Raw genomic sequence first — 25,775 nt, 5'->3', positions numbered from 1 at the left:
ATCTGTGGCAGCAGCTCAAAGATCGAGTCATCAATCAGAGGGTAATGAGGCTGCACAGAGCCGAAAGCTGCTCTGATTGGGCCGCAGTTTGAAACAGGATTCTCTGAAGCGCCTGGAAAGCTCTACTTCTGATTATGCCATTGCCACCTTGATTCTATTTTACTAAAAAACTTCACCTTATACTTATAGTCCAAACAACCTGTCACGTCTGTACTTAAACATTCTTATTTTATTTGTCAAAAGTTATACATACATTTTTTATTTGTAGTTAACACAGTGCTCTTCACACATTTAATGCTGTGCCTGGAGAAGTTTGTAGGTCTGTGCAAGCTCTTACCTGTAGTTTCCTGTCTGCTAAACTCTGATTTGCAAATGTGTTCCTTTATTTCCATGCCTTTTAAACTTAAAGCTGCACTAATCAATATTTTACATTAATAGGATAAATGACCATATGTGATGCAAAAGAGGTCTCTCATAAACCCTTTTTCCACTTGGTTTAAAATGTGTCTTGTGCGATATGATCACAGCTAAATACAAATGTAAACAACCACCAAGACGCATTGTGATTCTCACTCGATTAACCACACATCTTTTGTAGTGTACACGCTAATGCGTCCCGAAAAATACCTTATCAATTATGTGGGCGTGGTAGCTGTTTTGGTGACAGCGCATCAACGCTATATAATTTGCCCTTTTTATGCCAAGTTGGACGAGGTGTTACGTGACAACGATATCTTCAGCTGTACCGACACAACCGCTAACGTGACTGGTGAGAGTGTGGACGTAATAATTGTGCTTTGACCCTTTGGGAGTGATGTAGGCAGTAACAAAATCTGCATGCAATTGGTCAGCTGGAGACGCATTATAGACAAGAGTGTGAACGGCGTGTTCGTATCACACACATGAAACCAAGTGTACAGTGGAGGAAATAAGTATTTGACCCCTTGCTGATTTTGCAGGTTTGCCCACTTACAAAGAATGCAAAAATCTACAATTGTAATCATATGTACATTCTAACAGTGAAAGACAGAATCCCAAAGAAAATTCCAGAAAATCACATCATAGGAATTTATTAAAATTGATAACCATCTGATGAGGAAAAACAAGTATTTGACCCCCTGGACAAACAGCAAGTATTCTGGCTCCTACAAGCCAGTTAGTCTTTCTTTAAGACACAGCCCCAATCCGAACCAATTATCTACATCAAATACACCTGCCTCACCTCGTTACCTGTATAAAAGACACCTGTCAACACACAAACAACCAGCATCCAACATCACCACCATGGGCAAGACCAAAGAGCTTTCTACGGACATCAGGGACAAGATTATTGATCTGCACAAGGCTGGGATGGGCTACAAGAGAATCGGAAAGCAACTTGGAGAGAAAAGATCAACTGTCGGTGCAGTTATCAGGAAATGGAAGAAGCACCACACCACCGCCAACCTCCCTCGGTCTGGGCCTCCACACAAGATCTTGCCTCGTGGGGTGTCCCTGATCATGCGAACGGTGAGGAATCATCCCAAAACCACAAGGGGGAACTGATGAATCAACTGAAGGCAGCTGGGACCACAGTTACAAAAGAAACGGTTGGTAACACACTACGCCGTCATGGATTGAAATCCTGCAGCGCACGCAAGGTCCCCCTGCTCAAGAAGAAACATGTACAGGCCCGCATGAAGTTCGCCATTTACCACCTGGACGACTCAGAAGAGGCCTGGAAGAAGGTGATGTGGTCAGATGAGACCAAAATAGAACTTTTTGGCCTCAACTCAACTCGTCGTGTTTGGAGGGCAAAAAACACCGAGTACAACCCAAAGAACACCATCCCCACCGTCAAGCATGGTGGTGGCAACATCATGCTTTGGGGGTGCTTTTCAGCCAAGGGGACGGGACAACTCCATCGTATTGAGGGGAGGATGGACGGGGCCATGTATCGTGGAATTCTGGACCGACATCTCCTTCCCTCAGTGAGAGAGCTGAAGATGGGTCGAGGATGGGTGTTTCAGCACGACAACGACCCTAAGCACACCGCCAAAGCAACAAAAGAGTGGCTGAAGAAGAAGCACATGAAGGTTCTGGAGTGGCCTAGCCAGTCTCCAGACCTGAATCCGATTGAAAATCTTTGGAGGGAGCTTAAAATTCGAGTTGCCAGGCGACATCCTCGGAACCTGAATGATTTGGAGGCTGTCTGCAGGGAGGAGTGGGCCAACATCCCTGCCGAAATGTGCACAAACCTTGTCACCAACTATAAAAAATGTTTGACATCTGTGCTGGCCAATAATGGCTTTTCTACAAAATATTAACATGCTGTTTGTCCAGGGGGTCAAATACTTGTTTTTCCTCATCAGATGGTTATCAATTTTAATAAATTCATATGATGTGATTTTCTGGAATTTTCTTTGGGATTCTGTCTTTCACTGTTAGAATGTACATATGATCAAACCTGCAAAATCAGCAAGGGGTCAAATACTTATTTCCCCCACTGTAAGAGCCATAGTCACAATCCCACCCAGACCCATCACACAACTCTGAAGTTCCTATCCGCTCTACAGAGCATTTTAGCATCTTTCAGCTCATTGTTTTGGATTCAAGGCCTGGAAAATTTGCAAGATTGCTCCGTTGCCGCCGGAAATTCCGCCGGATGTCATTCTTTTTGGCCGGATGTCCGTTACCTCCCAGTCTCTCTGTGTTGGCATTCTAAACTGAGGTGGATTTATGAGGACTATTGCTCCTCAGATCTCTGCAGGGTAAATCCAGACAGCTAGCTAGACTATCTGTCCAATCTGAGTTTTCTGTTGCACGACTAAAACAACGTACACACGTTCCACCTAAACAAGTTCCTTCCCATGGCTGTTTTTCAGAGGAATTGTTGCTCCGTCCGGCGATTAGCGCCGCCCAAGACGATTGTGATTGGTTTAAAGAAATGCCAATAAAATAGATTACCTCTTTCTCCCATCCCGGAATGCTTTGTGGACTAACCAGATCCTCCTCCGCAGCGCTGTTGAGGAAGGTCTGGCAATGCGAGACTAATCGAAATTAGCCATTTAGTCATTTTAGCATGACATTATTGTACATAGTTCAAGAACTTCAAGTTATCTTTAACTTTTAAAATAGTTTCAGGTACAACGTTACAAAACTAAGATGACATTTTTTTTTTTCATGAATGATTTCATATATTTTGAAGTGTTTTTCGGTGTGCACCAGTGGCGTCTTGGGTCTTTTGATTCCTGCTGCGACAAGAAGAGAAGCGAAGCAAGGGTCAAACAAGAGGGAGGGGATTTGAAGGGCAGGGATCAGAACTGGATGGTAGCTGGTTCAAATCCCTGAGACAGCTGGGGTATGATCCTATACAAGAATTCACTGCTGGAGCGTCCTTAAGCTTTTACTGAAGGATTGTGTCACAAACCTTACAGATAATTGTGTTTGGTTGACTTAGAGGTGTTGAGAATTGGAGTGTAGCCTCAAAACACTGCTACGTGTGAAAGATGAGAACTTGAAGTTATTGATCTCTGCAGGAAACTGTGCCATCACAGAAAAACAGAAAAGGAAAGACAAATATGAAGCCAGAGAAAACAACTTCAACTAACTGTACACATAGTTATGCTTTAGGGCATTTCATCATGAAAGGGGAGAGAGAGGGAGAAAGATGTGCAGCAGAGGGCCGCAGGTCGGAGTCGAACCCGCAGACGCTGCGTCGAGGAGTAAACCACTATATGTGGGCATGCGCTCTATCAGGTGAGCTACCCAAGCGCCCAATCAGTAGTTACTTTGACAGTTCTCTGGTTTCCACATGTGCAGATTACCGCTCCAATCACAAGACGGAAACACTGAACTATGTGTAAATTTGTACCCTGGGGATTTAGGTAAAGATCCAAGCTTTGGGCGACTCCCTGCAGCTTTGACATAGCAACAATGGTAGATTAGAAAAAAGCAGTCGGACAGATAAACGTGCAGTGTGTGAGGCTAGGAGACTTTGGGACCCCTGGAGCTTGTCTGATCTTCTATTTGGTCTACGCTGCGGGACCTAGCTGCCGTAAGAGTCAGTGATTAAGTGGGTATTGTGCCAAGAAAGTTCAGTGAGAGGGCAGCAGCATGATGACAAGTGAATGTATAAATCCTAAACTTTTGTATTTCAACTTTTACAGTGCAAATGAACTATTTTAGGCAAAAAGAGGATTTACAAAGCATTGAAAACTTAAATTACAAAACAAAAATAATTAAATTTGAATTGAAATCAAACAGATGAAAAATATTAGGAATATATGAATAAGAACTGATGAAACCCATCTTAATGGATGTGGTGGAGCAGGCGAACAGCAGACTCATATGGATTTAGATTTGTGTGTGTGTGTGTGTGTGTGTGTGTGTGTGTGTGTGTGTGTGTGTGTGTGTGTGTGAGTTTTATGCATTTTGGATTTGATTCCTAATCTGAGGTCAGAGTTCACTGTAGTCTGGCACTGCTTTTTCTTTTTACATTTCAGGTCTTTCACTGAGATGTAATCCAAAGGGAAACTCTTTTATTATCAACACTGAGTGTTAAAAAGCCTAAACTACTAACTATATCCTACATTTTTTTTTTATTGAATTAAAATAAATTATATAATTTATCTTTAATTAATAATCTTTTTAAAATCTCTTTTCTACCCAGACAGTGAGAAGACTGGTTGCTCTCATGAACTACAGATTTTTCAATATTTACATAAAATAAGAGCAGTATATAAGCCCATACACTGGGGAAGTGTGCAGCACCATCGTTGGTTTTTCTTCAAATTATTTTGTGTTCCTTTAAAAAAGTTCTCTAATCAATGAGTAGAACTGCAGTAAACAATGAGTATGTTTTCCTGCACACTAATATACCACTAGTAGAATTTTTCGATTAAGACTCTAACTAAGATTAGAGCCATTCTTTGGACATGTATACAGCGCAATCGAAATATGCGTCTCAATCGAAATATGCGTCTCAATCAGTGTTTTTACCACAGTTTGGGACAGTTTACGCCCAGTTTACGGCTAGTTTACTGCCCCTTGCCTTTTTAAAGCTTATGGTCAGCACTGTGCGTTGCTGTGGTTGTTGTAAACGAACCAACTAGCCAACAGTTTGCAAAGCTGCAGTAGAGATGCATGGCCAAAATTAAAGCCCACATCTCTAGTCAGAAGGAGACATACACCTACTTGTAAACATTATGAAAGACTTGGATATCAGGTTTTTGGATACGCGCAAAAACGTCGTAACGCCGACCTTTTCAAGAAGGTGGTTGAAGAAATGAAAGAGGAAGGATGTGTATGCACGTTCGAACAAGTCCGTTTAAAAAAAAAAAATCTATTTTGCAAAGTTGCATGTAAACAGGAATATTAGTAGGATATTCATTTTCATCAGCCATGTAAGCAGCTTAGTTGGAATATCGTCTTTTGGAATAAACTGCTTATGTAATTTGGCACAAGGAAAAAAATGCTCTGGCTTGTTTGTATTTCTTTACCCAGTCACAAAGGTCCTGGGTGGCGCTAAGCCCCGATAGCAGAGATAGCAAGAGGGGAGGAACACAGATGCACACAGGCTGTCTCAGCAATGTTCATCCGTTGAGCAAGAGTAAAACTATATTAACAAGCCATTTAAGTACCCTAAAAGCCCCACGTCCCCACAATGAAGTGAGCTGTTAGTTGCTGGGACCTCACAATGTGATGTAAACTAGTACACACACACACACACACACACACACACACACACACACACACAGACAGAACTGTGTGAAGTGTGAAGCCATTGACAAAGTTTTACACAGTGTAAGACTAAAAGAGGTTTAGTGAGGATTAGCAAACAGCGTTTGGGTTTTGTAAGCTCAAAGGTCCAATGAAGTGGTGCTCAAATTACATGTGTTTGTTGTGTTACTTTAAACAATATTTCAATTATTTCAGTATATTTCCTTTATTCACTTGTCATTATAATGGTAACAAATCCCACTTGTTCCATTTTTACACTACAGAGATTGATTGATTGAGAGGATAATCCATTGAAATGTCTCCCTTGCTTTTTACCAGGCAGCCAGGTTTTTTGTTTTGCTGGATAAGAAGCTAATAATTAATCCTCAAGACAACAATGGAGGAAAAGCTGTTGCATACAGCATGTGTGAATTGTTGTCATGTAACGGCCCGGTTTGTGCATGGTTTTGAATACACCGCTTTCATGTAACAATCCATGTGTACAAGGTGTTTTTTAACTTCTGACCAAGGTCTGCTCTTGGCTGGATAATGTCACTTCATGGACATTTTAAGCCAAACAGAAAATTAACTGTGGATTCACAGGGCTGTGTTTATGAACCAGTTCCAACTTTTTCCAGTACTGGTAATATGGAGGTAAGTGAAAAGCTAAACGTGTGAAAAAAGTGAGCTACAGTCAGTGATCTCAAGGAAAACGGCAACATTTATAAAAAGAATCAAACCACAAATACTTTTACTAAATGCAGGACTTTTACTTGTAAAAGAGTATTTTTAAAGTGTGGTATTAGTACTTTTACTTAAGTAAATGATCTGAATACTTTTTTTTTACACACTACTAAGTGTGTAGTGCATTTTGCAAAATCAATTGGTGCATAAAGAGCAATTTAACAGCAGCTGCAAATCTTGTTTTTGCTTAACTTCTCGCCTTGTTGCAATGATGTACTGTACAGGTGTACACCAGGACATATAGTGGCCAAGTCCCTCCCCTTCTAGTTAATATGACAATTTTGATTACAAGTGGATCAGAGAACTGTCACTTGGCTGTCTATTCTGCCAATCTTCCTGGCCCTTGTCACATGACCAATTAATGTTTCCATGATGAATATCCAAAATTCGAAAATTTGAAATGAAAACAAGTGAAACTAATAATGAATGGGTTTTATTTAGCAGAATTATATTATGTTGTTCTATCCTATACAATATTTCCTATATTTTTAAGCAGATTTTCTATGCTGTATTCTGATGCCCCCCTCCCTCTGGCCCCCCCTCTGACTGATTATTGGTACCCTGTGCGCCACCCAACTTAAAAAATCCTGGAATCACTCCTGTCGAACATTATTGCTGACCCCTGCTTTAGAGGCTTTTCTTTGCTCTGTTGATAACTATGTAAAGACAACATTTTTAGCAAAGATATTAAATTATACAGTTCAAAAAGTGATATAGATCAAACTGTGACATTTAAATTGTTACATTCAAAGATTGCTATTAGGGCTGCCTTCTCTCTGGGAAATGCAGCTCACACTGACTCAGGTAATCCTCCAGAGGGCAGTGTGTGACCGTAGCCAGGGTCTCTTAACATTCTGGCCCTGGGCTCCATTTGTTTCACTGTGTATAAACTTGGCAATGTGTTAAGGATTCCAGTTTAGGATTATATGATTTAAAATGTAATTCAAATAATTTTTATTAGTTCAAAAAATGTATTAATTATATTGTTGGTCACAAATACACACTAAAACACTTCCTAGCATGTTGTATAATCAACATGGTCATTTTTATCTGCTGTGGCATCCTTTCATCTTCATGTCTTGGAAGTATTCTGTTATACTGTAGTTATAATAACAATAATAATAATATTAATAATAACTATTTGTATACAAAGTGCTTTGACAGAAGGAAACAAAGGAAACACAAACAAAACACAAATATACATGACAAATAAATAAAAAATAAAAGAAATTAAATAAAACGGAAGATGGGGCAGCTCTAACAGACAGAAAAAAAATCACGATTCGATAAACAAAAATGAAAATAACACGGAAATATGATTGCCCATTTAGCAGAATTACATTATGTTCTATCCTATCCAATATTTCCTATATTTCTAAGCAGATTTTCCATGCTGAATTCTGATAAAATGTCAGATAATTGTGGCACCCCACTTTAAAAAATCCTGGAATCGCCCCTGGTGTAGATACCAACAGAGTTTTGCTGCAACAAGGATACACGCTCACGCACACACCCACGCCCTTATGCAAACTTTACTCACTCCTGATTGGTCGATTCGATATGTGTGTGTGTGTGTGTGTGTGGGGGGGGTTAATTAGCATACCTACCCAGACTCATAAATGTGCCGGGCAGCCTCACCTGATGCCTCAAACAGCATCAAACACAGAGAAGGAGGAGGAGGAGGAGGAGAACAAGAGAAGGAACAGGGACTCTGGGGGTAGTAGTTCATGGAACTAGAGTCAAGCACGGTGGAAGTAAAGTTCACTCACCTTACAGAGACACACACACAGGTCCACACAACTTCAGGAGACTGCTTCCCTCTTCCTCCTTCGGCTCTTTACGGTCGGCGGTGCTTTGAGACCGGTTTGTGACTCTCACACCCGGTCCTGCTGAGTTGCGACCGGTCCGACCCAGAGCCCCGGGTCCTCCATGAGGCTAGAGGCCGCAGCCAGGATGGATGTGTTCAGGAAGCTGTGGAGGGCGCGGAAGCTGATCGTCGTGGTGTTCATCCCGCTCTGCCTGCTTCCCCTGCCGCTCATCCACCCCACCAGCGTGAGTACAAGCAAAAAAATAAAATAAGAATAGAATAGAATAGAATTTTTTTTGTATTATTATAAACAGGAAATAAGGTTAACGTCGACCAGAAAGTCCTGATTTTTAACAACAAATTAAACTGTAGCCTAAGATAAATGTATGGCAATTATATTTGAAATGAAGCCTCATAAAGGTGGAAAAAGTCAGTAAATTGTCCATATTGAGCATGGGTACACTTAAAAGAAACATTTCAAAGATCTATGAGATATCATTATAAATTTCTTTTGTAAGACAGAATCACTAGAAATTGCTTCCTGACTACCACAAAGTGTTTAAGACAGAATATTAAAGGTGATTTAATGTACCAGAACGATAGCAAAAAGCACAGCATATATGAAAGTAGGTCTACCATGCTGCTGATAACAACATTTTTTATTTCAACACTTTCAAAAAAAAATTATTTAGTTAGTCATTATTAAACATATCAACAAATAGCCTAAACCACATAAATACCTATAGGAAACATCCAGTGGATCTGTTGATGTTGCTCTTGGTTGCTGCTAAGGGCTTTACTGTCTTGATGGGACTTTGGTGTGTGTGTGTGTGTGTGTGTGTGTGTGTGTGTGTGTGTGTGTGTGTGTGTGTGTGTGTGTGTGTGTGAGTGAATCAATCAAAAGGCACACTGTCTACGGTTTTGATGAATGCTTGTCCCGATCATCAGCTGAGCTGTGTGTGTGGAGGGGAGATGTCACGACATGTTGATGAGATGGAGATCAGTGTGCTGCTAAAAAAGCAAAGAGGGAGAGAGAAAGAGAGAAGGAGTCAACAACTTAATAGTCATTTAGGCTCATTGTCTTCTGTGAAAGCCATTGAAAAGGAGGAGAAATCTTATTCTGTGGCTCATGTTTGACTTTAGAAAATGTCTCAGACAAATGAAATTGCACTGGGAACAATAGGATTATCTCAATCTGCAGAAATCTGTGCAAGAATTCTCCTTTTTGGGTTGAAATGTGTTGCTCTGTTAGCCAAAGCACAGAGTGGATGCCTTGTAAACTAAATTAGGTGATACATCAGATGAGATTAGAGTTGTACAGAAAAACATGTCTCATTCGTTTTCGTATTTCTTCTTGTTGCATAATACTTATAAAGTAAACTGACAGCTTTTCAACGCAGTTTGGTAAGTTTGTCTGTTGTGTCAAACTTTCAGATGAGGATTTGAGGATAAGGATTTTATGTAAGATTTTGGAATTTAGACAGGTTCTATGTTCAGTGAGGCACAGTCCTGTGGGATTACGTCAACATGCTCTCACGCAATATTATGGCTGCAACTAAATATTGTTTTCATTTGCGATTAATCCTTCGAAATTGTTTCGATTGATCGATTGTTGGCTCTATAAATTGTCAGAAAATGGTGAAAAGTGTTTCGCAAAGCCCACGATGACGTCCTCAAATGTCTAGTTGTTTAGTCCACAACTCAAAGATGATCAGTTTACTGTCATAGAGGAGTGAAGAAACAAAAATATTCACATTTAAGAAGCTGGAATTGGAGAATCTTTTATTTTCTTTCATGAAAAAATTAGAATTCCGAATCTCAACAAAAGACACCTGTTTCTAACGACCGTATTGACAGGAATGAGGCAGGGGAGAATGATGACCAAAACAGCTGGGGCAGTGTGTGTGGGGCATCAAGGCCACTGGGGCCATAGGACACATAATTGTTTGAGTGGCATTAGGCAAATCCCTGACTTGGTGCTGTGACTCACTTTAATGATAATTCATGAGGCTCAAACTGGATCTAGGTCTAAAATTTGTCACTATTAATTAAACATTATCTTACCATATGGTGATTCCAGAAAGTTGGACATAACATACATGATTGCAGTTTGAAACCATTTGAATAAACAGTAACACGTGACAGGTGTTTGTAGCTGACATTCTAATAAATAATCATGCAGTCACATGCTCATTAACGCAATAAACTTTCAGTCGTGTTTTTGCCAACACTTGCTAAATAAGGTAGTTGCTAAACAACCACCATCTCAAACAATAGCGGTACAAGTGGTGCCAGGTGTGTGTTTGTGTTATATATGAGCTCCTCTGTGTCTAAGGTATTTGTTTCTTGTAACATCATTAATATTCACAGGAACTGTTATGTGCCCGCACGTTGTCCGTCAGCCAATCAGCTCTGTCGCCCAGGAGCCTTGCTGTTATGTCAGGACTAGTGGATGTTTGGCGCAGGATGAGGCCAAGAAAGAACAAAAGAACAAAAACTTCACTACAAAGAAGAAGAAAGAAACAATCCAAGCAATTAAGTTATATAATTTCGGCCCCATGTGGCTTCCTTATGACTCCAGGGACCCCAGACTGTGTCAAGAATGTGACAGGGGTATGGAGCGAGAGTGTGTGTGTATGTGTGTGTTTGGAGTAGTACTGTGTCCAGCTGCAGTAGGACAAAACATCTGTTGGATGCAGTCAGGCCAGGTCAGAGAGAGAGAGAGAGAGAGAAAGAAAAGACAGAAATCCAAAGCCTCAACAGTGAACGCCCACTTTTTGCTGCACATTTTGGTTCCGGAAGTGATTGTCCCCATTTAATATCTCCATTGACGTTACATTAAATGCTTATATAAAGAATTTTTAAGCCTGGAACCAAGCCAACTAGCTACAAGATGAATTATGACAGTACAACATTTGATTCGGCGCCAAAAAACATTTTGAAAACGTAAAAAAAGGCAAAAGTGCAAGACCGTGTGCATAAACATTCATAAACGTCAATGGAAGCAGCTCGCTATTGCTGTTCACGGGTGTGGTAAACATTTCCATGGGTAGTGCATCGCGAATAAAACACCTTTTTCTTAAAACAAGGTTGATTTCATACAGTCTTCTAGCTTCTACAGGAGCAGAAACTTTCGTTTCACAATCTCATAGTTCGTGGTCAGTCTACTTTGGATGGTTTAGACATTGTGGCTAAAAATATAAATCCTTATGGAGAAAATTAATGGGATTTTTACTTCCGGAACACACTGTTGAGCTCTATGCTTGTGCCATTTTGCATCCCCATATAAATTAAAAGCCGTAGAAAAGAAGTGAGTCCAACAGAACATATACGTGGATACAAAGAAATCTTCCGTAGGTTGCTACATTACAGTCCATCAAATGTTTGGCTAAGTTAGTGGTGTGGCTCGTGGATTGGCAATGACCGTCTGTCCCTTGGTTGGCCCACCACTTTGGTCCAGACTGAAATATCTCAACGACTGTTGGACGGATTGACATTAAATTGACCTACTTTATTTCATACATGACTTGACAAATCACATTATGCTGCTTTTAAAGTACTGTTGGAAATACCATATCCAAAATGATTCCCATGTTGTTATTTATGAGCAGAGAGCATTGAATGTAACTCAACAGCTGATGGTAAAATAGTTGTTTGTTGACATGTGTTTGTTTATGGCTGATACATGAATGTGTTATAGTGCTTGTAGTTAGCAGGGATGGGAATCACCAAAGGCCCCACCATATGATATTATCACGATACTTCGTCAAGATACAATATTATTGCGATTTTAAACATATTGCGATATTCTGCGTTATATTGCAATGTATTACCTTTATACCAACTTCAAATTATGTCCCCAAAAGAAAACTTTGTCAACATCTGTTTTATCTAAAATAAAAAAAAAATAAAAAAACTCAACTGCACTATCTAGTGGAAATGGAGATGATGGAATACCAATCATCTCCATTTCCTAACATGTCCACAGATAGCAGGGAGTTGATGAAACAAAGGTTTCTGTTACATGTTGAGACAGAAATTGGCCTATCAGCTGTAAAACTGTCAGAGTTGATTGAATTTGAGATAGACGTACAGTATAAGATAGAAAGTCATACGATGTGATTCTTCCAGAAAGCCAAATTAGGATTCAAACTTCTTCCTCTAGCGCTGTTTGCTGTGAAACACACAAACATGGTTTCTTTCACCTCCGGCCCTCAAGCATCACATTCTTTTACACCCTCAGAAAATCGTGTGAACTTTCGCCTAGATTAAAAAAAAAAGAATTAAGAAACAAAATATTGAATTTTCATGCTTGTCACAGCAGTTGTTGCCGCTCTGTCATTTACCATTTCCCTAAAAATGTCAGTTAATCTGAAAGGAATATCCAGGTAGGATGACTGGACTCTTTTTTTCTTAAAATAAGGTACAATGTATTACAATACATTGTGAATAGCACTGCTCTGCAAGTAAACCTTTAGAAGAAGCTGAAACCTTTTTCCAAATACAACAATTTTAGGTCTGATCGTCTTCTATTAGAATAGCAGCATGTATTGACTTTTGTCTGGTTATCACAGAGGTTACATCAGCGGCTTATCATCCCTGCCTCTCTGCTTACCCAGCACTTTGCCTTTACCTTGAACAAAGAAAAGCACAGATGTCTGAGGGTTTGATTGAAGCCACGGTAACTATCTTTAGATAAACCAATAGTCAATGATCGGTGACTGCTGAATCAGATACCTCTGGTGTGTATCTCCCTCACTCTCTGAGTTTATTTATTCATCAATGTCTGTCTCTTTTTATCTGTCCATTTGTTCTTAGTTACCTTATGTCACCTCTCTTTTCCTCGTTCCACTCTTCTCAGTGTGAATGACAGATCAATAGTCAAACGCTTAGCTTTGGTTTAATCCTGTTATCAGTTTTCCTCATGTTTCCTCAATGTATAGACGTGCTAGAGAGCGACATGCTGATTAAAGGCTCTGACACACCAACCCGACGGCCGACCTTCGGCAGAAAAGGCAGTCGATCTGACTGCCTCCCCGCGTTGGTCAAAAAAAGTGCCTCGGAACACACCGAAGCGACGCCGACTTGAGCGTACGTTCTGCGCGTGCGCGAGACGTAATACGTCTCCGTAACAGCACGTGGCGGTAATCTGTATTGTCGCCTAAAAAATGTAAATCGGCAGCTGATTGGACAAACGCATCACGTGGGTCTGGCTGCTGCCGGATTGAACAAAGGAGTATAATGGCAGCTCGTTTGGAATACGATCTCATATTTTCCGAAGATAGTTCACCGTTTCTGAAAACATTTTAAGCGAGAAATAGGCCATGCAGTTGCTGAATCTGTCTTCATTTCAGATCGACAAAGGTCAGTTTAAAAGATTTGTTTGAGATTTTGAGAGGCCTTAGTCACGCTCATACCGCTCGTCATTTCCGGGTTAGCACTCCACCAATCAGATTGGCCATTGAGTCCGACTGCCCACCTTCCGAAGCCAAATCGGCCCAAATGAAGGCCGACAGCTCCTCAGATGGACGACGGCACGGAACACACTGAACAGACTCGAGTCACCGACCTCGCCAGACTGTCCGGACAATAATCGGGTTGGTGTGTCAGGGCCTTAAAACAACAGAAATACACAGTTTGTCTTTTGTTTTAAATGTCTTTTTTTACCACACGTTTCCTCTTTGTGAAGTTTGTATTTGCTCTGGGGGGATTTAAATTGTTTTCTTTGGCGAGATTTACTTGGATTATGAACTCAAACACATTGTTCTTTTCTCAGCCTAATCCAATAGCTGTGCCTAATGCCTGGAAATGGCTATTTCCTCTTGCCAAGTTAAATCTACAGTACATCATCCAAACAGTAGCACATGTCTCGTTGGAGTGCCAATTTGTGCCATGAAAGCCAAACCACCAGACAAAAACATTGTCAGACGATTTCCAATGGGTTCTGAGATTGCATTTCAGCCAATGCATTACGCTTCTTTTGCTCTCCACACGGACTGTCTACCTGCATACAACCAAAGCCTGCTCAAATGTGATTGGTCAATATGACTCGCACTACAAACCGGAGAGCTTTTGATACCAAAATCTTATCTCGTTGCCATATAATACATTTCTAAGGCAATATTAAAATAATGTTTATCAACAATCAGTATTTCATATTTTATTAGGCTATAACTAGTCTATGTCCACGATGTTCCACTCCCGGGATTGCTCCGTTTACGCCGGAAATTCTGCCGAATTTCACTCTTTTCGGCCAGATGTCGTTTACCTTCCACTTTCTTTGTGTTGGAATTTTAAACTCCGGTGGATTTCTGAGGACTATGGTTAACTGCTCCTCGGATCTCTGCAGGGTACATGTTCCACCAAAACAAGTTCCTACCCGAGGCTATTTTGCAGAGGCACCGTGGCTCTGCCCGGAGATTAGCGACAATTGTGATTGGTTTAAAGAAATGCCAATAAACCAGAGCACGTTTTTCTCCCATCCCGGAATGCTGTGTGGGCTTGTCAGGCCCTCCTCCGCAGCGCTGTGGAGGAAGGTCTGGCAAGGCGAGACTAGGCTATAACTAACCGAAACTCAGGTTTACTATCAATTTCTGGACAAAGAGGACAGGATTCGGGACAACTGCTTGTAATTCGGGACTGTCCCTAGTCCTATGTAACACACTTGGCATTGAAGTCCATGGTTTGAATGACTGTCAGGTCTGAACAGGTCTGGACATGCTTCCTCCTGTAGCCCTGTGGCTAATTCTCCCCCCTCTGGGTTTATTCATTTGAGATTAACTGACCGGTTGCTGAAAATATGTTATACTGAATGGTCCTCTTATGTAAAAGTAGCCTACTACAAGCTCACACAGCATGTGGCAGAAGTGGGGAGTGGGGCAGGTAAACAAAACTCTATCGAAATAATGACATAAAACAATGTGCAGTGACAGTGCTTTGGCTCTATTTTTTGACTAATATTTTTCTGCAACTTGCGTGTCAACTGTAAAGACACATTCTTGAATTTGGGGTTTACAATTGTCTGAGGGTGTCATTTTCACAAGGTCTTAACAAATCTCACAAGAATTCTCTTTAGTTTTTAAGGTTGGAGAGCCTGTCACTAAGCCCGCTGGTGTTGCGACAGAACCGTATGAGAGGCTGGTATGTCGATATTATATAACTATTACCAGATTAATGCAACATCAGTTTGTGGGTGTGCGTGTGAGAGCGAGGGGGAGTGTTTGTGTGCAGCCCAGTTGGATTTTGCTACCACTCTCATATCTGTCCGATAAATGTAAAGCTACAGCCATGAGATTGTTCGCTTAGCATACAGACTGGAAGCAGGGGTACAGCTAGCCTGTCTCTGTCCAAAGTTAACCTCCGTAGAACCACACGTAAAACCACAACTTGTTTTGTACGAATTAACAAATAAGATGTAACGTGTCACTTAGTGAGCTGTAGAGAAGCTGGTTGGCAGATTTTCTTTTACCTTTGGAAAGAGCCAGGCTTACCATTTCAATTATATTTTTTGGGCTTTGTATGGCCTTTATTTATAGGACAGTTGAAGATAAGAAAGGGGAGAGAGAGGGGGGATGACATTCAGAAAAGGGCCACAGGTCAGAATCGAACCCAGGCCACTGCCAAGGACTCAGCCTACATGGGGCACATTCTCTACTGGGTGAGCTAGAGGTCACCCCGCTGCCTCCAGACTTTAACATAAGCTAAGCTAACCATATCCTAGCTGTAGGCTTCTATTAATAAGTTGCCAAACTAAATATGTCTGCTTTTGATGGTAAGTATAAAAAAACCGAGGATGAACCTGTGTCTTACAGCATCTGGTCGGTAATGAATGACTAATGACTGAATGTCCTTCCCTTTGTGTATTCCCCCTTCCAGGAGGCATGCTGTGCATACGTGCTGATAGTGACGGCAATCTACTGGGTGTCTGAGGCTGTTCCCCTGGGTGCTGCTGCTCTGGTACCCGCCTTCCTCTATCCGCTCTTTGGGGTACTCAAGTCCAGCGAGGTGAGTCTCTATGTGTTGTTAAATGTCTTTCTGTTGGGAGTTTTAGTGCAAACATTTCTCAGATGATGAAATTATCTCTCAAACTCCCTTTGAGTTGGTGAGGACAAAAGAGGTAAGTGGTAGGAAGCTATGTAGTTAAAGTGCTAACTTTAACTAAAAAAGTGTTCGTAGACTATACATTATGTTTATTTTTTATCTTATCTTTTTTGCCTGAGATAAGGGTCAAATTCTGGTCTATACCCGTTGGCAGTGCTAGCATACTGTAAGTGAAAATGTATGCAGACAGACCCATTGCATTGATGGATATCATACATGGGGTACTTAAATTGAGGATACCCATTCCCCATATACTTTTTGTCACAACATCTCAGTTTCTCTATGAGGGATGTAAATCTTTGGGTTTGAGAAGAATAAATGTATTAAGGAGGAAACAAAGATGCTGTTAGGCCCTGTTCAGACCTGGCATTACCACGTGTCTTTGGTGATCCAATCTCAAGTGGACACTAAGTACGTCAGTTCACACCAGGCGTTTCAATGCGTCTCCACATACATCTTAAGTGACCACTTTTGATCGGATCTCACTCCCCTGCTATATATGCAAATAAACATGTAGTTACCACATTGTTAGGAATGTAAGATTACAGGAATGTCTGTAGTAGTATCCCACTTTTTCGTGAATTCGGGTACATTTTATAAACCTAAAAGTATATGGTTGTCTACCGGTGGTTCCCGGGGATCTCTGTGCCCCCGACAACCGCTGCTTTTGTTAGGCATAGGTGGCGCACAGGGCTTCATGACAGCAGGCGGGCGGGCCGGTTCCAGATTAGGCATGGGCCGGTTACCGGTTTCAAGGTACACAAGGTACACAAGTTTTTATAACCATAAACATTTTCCGTCATTTTTATGAGTGGTCAAATTTAGAAACTGCAGTTTAGTAATCTGTCTCTGTCTGCCAGTGTGCTGCCAGAGTGTTTCAAAATAAAATACAGTTTGTTTAATGGGGAAAAAAAATGTTTTTACCCAGACGTTTAAATGAAAAGAATATATTTTAAAGCTGTAATTACAATACCGTAATACCGTGAAACCGTGATATTTTTGGTGATGGTTATCATACCGTCAGAATCTCATACCGGCCCATGCCTATTCCAGATTCCACATCACAGTATGATAATAAAAATCATAACACAAGATTAGCTGTGATTTGTCAGTGCTTTCTATGACATGAGAAATACTAACTGAGGTTAAAGAATTTGCATGTTAATGCCAGGTCTGAACAGGGCCTTCCAGCGTGTCAACATGTGTCACTCTAAAGAGGGAAAAGTGAGAGTATTAGGGCTAAACCATGTAGGGCTTAACAGGGAATCAGCGATTTTGTGATATCCGGTTGTGACAGCCTGTTACTGTGCTGCTAGTAAGAGTCAGCTGATAAGATTGCTGTATATGCGAATGTACAGTAAGTCCAGATCAGGAAGAAAATGAATGAAAGGCCTTTCTGTGCTGTGAACCAAGTATATTGTTATTATTATAAGAACTCAGACCCACCTGTAATTGTAATTGTAATTTATGTATTTGAACTGGGACAATGCACAAAAAAACATTAATAGATGTCTTTTGCCAGGTTGTAGCAAATTGCTGGTTTCCGCCCGTAGTCCCTGGGCAGGTAGATGGCGCAATAAAATACAGACAAAGTATTTACAGTATACAATACAGATACATAAAGTCATAAAAATCTACAGACATTATTGTCCACCTATCCCACCCCATCTAGAGCTAAAACTAGAGTCCCCCACCCCCACCCCCCCTCCCCCATAAACACAGTAATTTAGCACATCAATTCACTGGTGGGAGCAAGTCTGCTTTGTTAACAACCAATGCTTATTTATGTGAGCATGCATATAAGTTTCCATGAGGGTTTTACGATGCACAATGGTACTTATTGTATTATGTGTCAGTGTAATGCAGAAACGCCACTCAGCTGTAAAGGTTTTATCAGCCATGACTCTAAGGGGGGTGGGGGGGATACTCATCATGATTATCCATTATCCCGCTGATGTGTCTCAGTGTGTCTGAGCACATGGCATTCAAACACTTTACCAACCATCATACCCAGCGCCGAGTCCGCATCCTGGTAAGATTTGATTGGTCGGACTGATTGATGACCGCTGTTCTTATCCTTTCTTATCAGCCATTACGTAAAAAGTGAACTGTATGCTTTATGTGACCAAAACACATTGACACACAGTGACAAAGCTGCCTGTTAACACTGCTGTAAGCCTCTTGTGTTGGTGTGCTGTAAATAAGCCAGCAGCGAGCATTATGCAACATTATTAGTTTATTACCGTACTCCCAGTCCTCCCTTAAAACCCCCCACTTTCCATAATGAACCCACAAGTGAGTACTGGCTGAATGCACATTACTACACGTGGAACTAAAGTTCTGGAGCTGAATGATTAATACCTGATCATATTGGCTGATTTAATACTGGTAATTTAACTGTAGAAATGTTCTCTTAATCTGCTGCCACTCATCCTAAATGTTCACTCTCTGTAAGGGTTAAGTGGAACAGCATCAGGACAAACTTAGGCCCATATTTAATCAGGTTAAAGTTTTCCACGTGTCGCCTTCTAAAGAACCTCCTAAGTTTCTCTTCAAACCAAAGAAATATTAATGGTAATGTTAACATTCATCGGAAATTAATACTGTTACTAGGACTACTGCTTTGTTGGCTGTAAATCTGAATTAACAGGCTGACAAGTCCACAGCAGCCCGTGGCGTTTACGTCCGAGCCTGTCTCCACCGCCTCCACCTGCAGGTTGTCAACTTGGTGGTTTGGAATGGAAGGGAGAAAACAGGACAGAGTAACACGGCGGATAACGCTCATATAAATGAACGCCGACGTAGTTAAAGGTCCCATGGCATGAACATTTCACTTTATGAGGTTTTTTAACATCAATATGCGTTCCCCCAGCCTGTCTATGGTCCCCCAGTGGCTAGAAATGGTGATAGGTGTAAACCGAGCCCTGGGTATCCTGCTCTGCCTTTGAGAAAATGAAAGCTCAGATGGGCCGATCTGGAATCTTCTCCTTATGATGTCATAACAAGCAAGGTTACCTCCCCTTTCTCTGCTTTGAGAATTTGGCCCACCCATGAGAGAGGGAATCATGGCTTTCAAATGAGCAAAGTGGCAGTTGGTCAAGGCCACACCCCCCCCCCCTCCACCTTGCCCCCCCTCTCTCTCCTCCTCAATAGTTACAGACACAGAAATGGCACATCCTCAGGAAAAGCTCATTGTGGGACTGGCTCAAGTGGCTGTAATTCTGCACCAAGGCTAAATTTCGGGAAAAAGACTTCAGATACAGTATTAGTTTTCCTTGACTAATTCTTTTATCCAGTCTGTAGCAAGCAACAATTTGTCCTAGAAAGAATCCTGCTTTTTGAATTTCAAACATAGAAATATTAGGAAAGTCTAAGACTATTCATCAGGGAAGTCTAGAAAGTTGCTCAGTCAGTTGATTTTACCATTTTAGTTTTTATGAAGAAGGGAGGAGGAGAGTTAAAAGCATTACCCGGCATCCTATGTAGTTTCTTTCCTCTCTTTCGAATGCATGGAAATGACGAGCGAGGGAGTGCGAAGGAGCCATGCGTAAAAAAACGGGAGAAAGTGCAGCAGGTTTTAGGTGAGAGGTGAGGAGACGCGGGCTTATACAACACTGTGAGGCCGTGAACCCTGCGGGTGGGAAGTAGAGCAGATTAAAAAGAACAAATGGCAAACTGTAAGTGTTGATCCAAACCAAGGAGGGGGAATTGGGGAAGTGGGTAAAGGAGGGAAAAGCAAAAGGCCCCAAACGCTCCTTCCTGTCTCCCCAGGTCTCATGCTGTTTATTTCCCTAGATTTTCTCTTCTTCTCGTGCCCATCGACCATATTGTAAAAGTTGTTAACCCTTGTGTTGTCTTCCCGTAGACCTGCAACTTTTTGTTTTTCTGGGTCAAAATTTAAAACTAAAATTGGTCAACACTTTTTCTCACTTTTCCCGACGTTTTTGTCACTTTTTCCGATGCTTTGTCACTTTTCTGGTGTTTTTTTTGTTCTTGTATCATTTTTTTTCTCCAAAATGCTATAAAATTGTATAAAACACCCAAATTCAATGAAAGTAGTTAATCGATCATTTATTTTACGGAACCATCCATGTTATTTTATTTTTTTTGTGGTTGAAAGAAACCCTAATTTTCTGATAAAAACATTTTGAAAATGGGTCAAATTTGACCCGAGGACAACGGGAGGGTTAAATATTTCTTTTTGGGAGAATAAAAAAATAAAAAATAAATAGCAAAGATTATCTCAAAAGATCTTTTGATGAACCCAGCTCTTTTTTAATCAAGGACTTTACCCTGAAGATCACAAGTACACCAAAAGTAAACAAATAATGTCTTTTGCACGCTATAAAAATTAATTGCATTATTTTGGAAAAAGACCAGCGTGTGCTCTGGAAAAAAAAACATATGTAGAAAGAGAGAAGCAAGACTTTATTGAGAAGGCTTGGGGACCGTTTAATTTGTTTCTCAAAGGTATGGAGCTAGCAGAGGTTAGCAGACCTCATAATGTGCTTAATGTGAAACGATTAATTTACTTTGAATTGAATCGGTTAGGCAGTAATTAGTTATATGATTTTTGAAATGTACTTTCTTTTGACTTCTGTTCCTGTTTGTCTGTTTGCATTTTGGTTTCCATCACCTGTACCTCAGTGTAGATTTGAGTGGTCGAAGTACACTTCTGAAAGTTTGGAACTGTACGCTGTGTGCACACGTGTTTTAAAATTCGATAAGCTTTTTAGGGCTGTCCTCGACTAAAGAAATTCTTAGTTGACTAACACTTATACAATTTTGTCGACTAATTGATCAGTTGATTTAATTGACAGAGCTGTGCGCTTTGAGAGGTGGTTAAGACTAGAAAAGCACAATATAAATGTAGTTAATTAACCATCTGTAAAACTGAGTTTCTCCACAATTAATCCTGCAAAAGCACCACTTTAAATCTTGTGTTTACCATAAATGTGCTCAGAAGTTTCTTAGAAATAAGTAATTAAGCATGAATAAGCATAAAAAATGACTAATCGACTGAAGAAATCTTAGTCGACTAAGACCAAAATGACCGATTAGTCGACTAATCGACTAAGACGTGACAGCCCTAAAGCTTTTATTTTGAAATGTGCCTCTTTGTGTGTGATAAGGTGGCAGCAGAGTACTGCAAAGACACCACTCTGCTGCTGATGGGAGTCATCTGCCTGGCAGCCTCTATAGAGAAGTGGAACCTGCACAAACGCATCGCTCTGCGCATGGTGATGATCGCAGGGGCCAAGCCTGGCATGTGAGTAGCACACACACACTTTCACACAGAAGCTATTATACACTCAAAATCCTTTTGAGTTAGGACTAACCTAGTCTCGCATTGCCAGACTTTCCTCCACAGCGCCGCGGAGGAGGGTCTGGCTAGTCCACACAGCATTCCAGGATGGGAGAAAAACGTGCTCTGGTTTATTGGCATTTCTTTAAACCAATCACAATTGTCTTGGGCGGCACTAAGCACCAGACAGAGCCTCAGTGCCACTGCAAAGTAGCCTTGGGAAGGAACTTAGTTTTGGTGGAACGTGTACATTCAAAAGTAGTTTTAGTGGTGCAACAGAAAACTCCGATTGGACATATAGTCTAGCTAGCTGTCTGGATTTAACCTGCAGAGATCTGAGGAGCAGTTAACCATAGTCCACCAGAGTTTAGAACGCCAACATAAAGGAACATCCGGCGGAATTTCCGGCGGCAACGGAGCAATCCCGGAAGTGGAACATCGTGGATATAGACTAGGACTAACCAAAAGGTCTTTACTCCAAAGGTCTAGCTGGTTGTAGAGCTGGGTGATATGGAGAAAATCAAATATCAAGATAATTTTGACCAAATACGTCGATATTGCGGCGACATTGTAGGGTTGACTATTGGGGCTTTCACAAAATATTTACATAATGAGAGTTTAGATAAATAATCATCAGTAACGTGGATATAATGACTCAGTGGGTAAAGGCAAATAATAGAACAGCTACAACAGTCGGGTCGGTTCAGAAAATGACATCACTTTACCGTAATGCAGCCTCTTAAGCCTGATATTGCGATATTACTGTATCCAAAATATGAGACGATATCTAGCCTTATATATCGATATATCCATATAATATGGATATATTGCCCAGCCCTTGCAGGTTGTCCTACAGATAGAAATGTAAAAACAAACACTCAGACATAGACACACACACACACACACACACACACACTCAAACACATCATTGGATGTCCCTATCTTTCCTCCAGGTTGGTGCTGGGCTTCATGTGCTGCACCGTGTTTCTGTCCATGTGGCTCAGCAACACGTCCACCACAGCCATGGTGATGCCCATAGCCGAGGCGGTCCTGCAGCAGCTGATCTGCACCGGCCTGGCCGACGGCCACGTAGACTCGGAGACCGCTGAGGCCCCTGAGGACGACAGCGGTACGTCTGGCTCCGTCACCACAGGGGGGAGGTCACTGAACTATAAAAGCTTTGTTGCAAAGAAACACAACAAAAAAACAGATGTTGATAGAAATGCTTGCACCAACAACCACACTATAACGTGTAGATGGATAACTGGGGGAAGTCTAAAATATGCGATGTGTTAAGAAAATTGAAGATTGTGGATCCAACTGTAGCAGAGCAGTTGAACACAGTTGACACCGAAGATTCGAGACGAGACGAAACCGTTTTAGGACGTCAAACCAGCTGATGGTGGCGCCTGCGACTCAGCTGGTCAAGTCTCCAGAGGCTGGTTTTAGAACGTAATAGAGAAGTCAGCTTGTAAAGTCAGCTACAAACTATAGAAACAAAATGATCCATAATCCATTTTATTTCTATGTTACAAAATGTCAAGTGGTTGAGTTGATGGAGTCTCAGTGATTGCCCGCGGGCACGGTAATGTGGTTGAGCGAGCTAGAGAGTGACTGAAGAGCTGGAGCGGCGTTGGAACCAAGCATGGATCACATAAATGAAACGTTGTTTTCACCGATTCATCACTAGAAATGCAACTGTAGCTACCCATCTGACCATCACTAACATTATCCACATTCGTACCTTGAAGTAAAAAATGATATATCCAGCTACAAAAAAAGTTCCATCTCCCGTTATACACTGGTGATGAATGTTGTTGTCTGCAGCTGTTTCAGACAAAGAAGAGAACCTGGACAAAAACCAGCTGGAGTTGCTCTATCGCAACAACAGGTACGCGTGTGCGTGTGCGTGTGCGTGTGCGTGTGCGTGTGTGTGTGTGTCCGTTTTCTGTTCACTGGTTGTGAGGTAAATAGTGATTTTTCCTTCCCAATTGCAGTTACCAGTGATTCCCAGTATGTACCACAGTCCATCGCTACTTTTGTGTTATTTCTCTTGTTTTAACCACTTAGTACTAAGTACATTTTAAATTTCACTTGCTCAGATATGATTGGTTATCGGCAGCATTAATAGTAACCCCAGTCTTATTTAACATCATTAGTCATTGGGAAGTCTTAATTGTCTCTTGTCCTTCCTCCCTCCAGCAGCGATTGCAGTAAACAGGAGCTCTCCACACTGAGTGAGGTGAGAGCCACAAAGGCTTTTTTCGCCAAGTAAACAGAAGTCACATTATTAGCAATTCTATAATGTAAGCGGAGTATTTCTCTCTGAGTCTCTTGTTCTTGTCCTCAGGTGCAGACTGGGGAGGTGAATGGTTTGGCTCTGAAGGTAACCTCTAACCAGGAGTTCACCAGGGACACCAATGGATACCTGCCACAGGTGAGGAACACACACAAACACACACACACACAAACACAATCTATTTATGACAGATGATGAACAGCCTGAGATATCATAAGAAAAATTAGTGCAATTTCAACAATATGTCTCAGTTTTAAACTGATTTCCCAAGTCCTCCGGTGCGCCGGATTGGACCCTTTGGGGGGCCGGTTATGGACCTGGGGCTGGATGTTTGACACCCCTGACCTACAGGTGGTTGTGTGACAGTAACACTCCCCAATCCCTGACCAGTTACAGCCAATTCATGTCAGTAACATTTTCCATACATTTGCAATATTCTCCTCCTCTCTCAGGTTGCGGTGGAAATCCCAAACGTGAAGCGGGTGAGGGCCAGGAGAGACTCCCAGTATCCCACCAAGAGGGATCACATGATCTGTAAATGCCTGTCCCTCAGCATCACCTACGCTGCGACAATCGGTGGCCTCATCACCATCACCGGCACCTCAACCAACCTCATCTTTGCCGAGCAGTTTAACACGTAGGTACCCGTGAGCTCAGTTACCGACCTTCTGGGCTGATTAAATATTAAAGCAACTTTAAAACCTGGTATCAGACAGACAGGTGTTTTGTCTGGTGTTAGCTCCTGTAGACAACATCTCAACCAAAGATGTAGCCTTGAGACTTGGTGACTTGGACTCAAGTTGCCTCGAGTCACCTTTTTGATGACTTGCGCCAAAAAATAAATGACTTGACTTGAGGCATGATGACTCGGATGACTGGCATGTATTCATAAGTTTGAATGTTAGATGTTCAATATAAAATAATATTGTTTAATGTTGTCACATTTCTGTCTAACTATCAAGTATGTATGTACTGTATACAAACTAGCCAATCATTTTATTAGATGGGCTACTAATAAGACCGGATACTACAGGTGAGAGTGCTTTATCTTGGGTGTAAAAAAAACAACAGTGACTTGGTTTGGGACTTGACTTGCCTTTAACTAAGGACTCAACTTGACTTGACATAACCTGTGACTTGACTTGACTTGACTTGCCCCAGATGACACTGATCTCAACTCAAGCATATTTACAGCTCGGTTGGTTTCTTGGCTGCTGTGCTGGTCAGACTTGGACAGTTCATGTTAACTCAGTGTCTGGGGGGCTCACAGGGTCGGAGATCAAACTAATCAGCCCCTACAGTCCTGGCAGAGCCAATTTCCTCCAGCCGCAGCACTAAGCCCGGCAGAATGGCCTCTTTCATGTCGCAGCTTGTTGGACAAAGGTCAGGTTTTGTGTGTGAGTGTGTGTGTGTGTGTGTGTGTGTGTGTGTGTGTGTGTGTGTGTGTGTGTGTGTGTGCAGAAGTACTTGTAATCCTAAAGTGATGTTACCAAGAACAGCAATCAATCCAAGCAGTGAATATTAAAGTCCCCCCTAAATATTACCTTTTGAGTTTTATTCAATTTAGTCCAATGTAAGAAAAAATGCGACCGATTCTACTCTGGCTCAAAAGGCCTTTTGAGCCTTTTAAGAACCACCGGTCACTTCTCAAAGTTTCCCCTTTAAATATTGTGTTCGTTGAAAGGCAGACCAAGAAATGAATACTCACGATTCGTTCAGTTAACCTATAACAATCTTTTAGTAAAATGATATTGCAAACAGATATTTCATATGCATATGGTTCAGCCGCTCCTTCGAGACTTTCTCTCCCTAACCACCAA

At 41.4% G+C, this 25,775-nt stretch overlaps 2 protein-coding genes across 3 annotated transcripts in view; one reads left to right on the top strand and one right to left on the bottom strand.

Annotated features, from left to right (window-relative positions):
- zgc:162331 (sushi domain-containing protein 3) overlaps window positions 1-8,456 on the bottom strand; it is a 34,033-nt gene extending 25,577 nt beyond the window's left edge. Inside the window, exon 1 of the mRNA XM_028571331.1 lies at window positions 8,214-8,456. The gene's annotated coding sequence lies outside the window, so the exon portion shown is untranslated. The remainder of the gene's footprint in view (window positions 1-8,213) is intronic.
- The window catches only part of slc13a4 (solute carrier family 13 member 4), a 34,243-nt gene continuing 16,554 nt past the window's right edge, over window positions 8,087-25,775 (top strand). Inside the window, exons 1-8 of one of the 2 annotated variants that reach the window (XM_028570601.1) lie at window positions 8,087-8,496; window positions 16,127-16,255; window positions 21,484-21,620; window positions 22,610-22,785; window positions 23,484-23,547; window positions 23,862-23,898; window positions 24,007-24,093; window positions 24,408-24,592. In XM_028570601.1, coding sequence (XP_028426402.1) covers window positions 8,374-8,496; window positions 16,127-16,255; window positions 21,484-21,620; window positions 22,610-22,785; window positions 23,484-23,547; window positions 23,862-23,898; window positions 24,007-24,093; window positions 24,408-24,592 — 938 coding nt within the window. In that variant the 5' untranslated portion in view covers window positions 8,087-8,373. Of the gene's footprint in view, window positions 8,497-16,126; window positions 16,256-21,483; window positions 21,621-22,609; window positions 22,786-23,483; window positions 23,548-23,858; window positions 23,899-24,006; window positions 24,094-24,407; window positions 24,593-25,775 lie in introns of both variants that reach the window. The other variant, XM_028570600.1, reaches the window with a different exon arrangement.

This window comes from Perca flavescens, chromosome 23 (assembly GCF_004354835.1).
Source record: "Perca flavescens isolate YP-PL-M2 chromosome 23, PFLA_1.0, whole genome shotgun sequence".
NCBI classification, from domain to species: Eukaryota; Metazoa; Chordata; class Actinopteri; order Perciformes; family Percidae; genus Perca; species Perca flavescens.
This window is presented reverse-complemented; position numbering and strand designations above follow the sequence as displayed.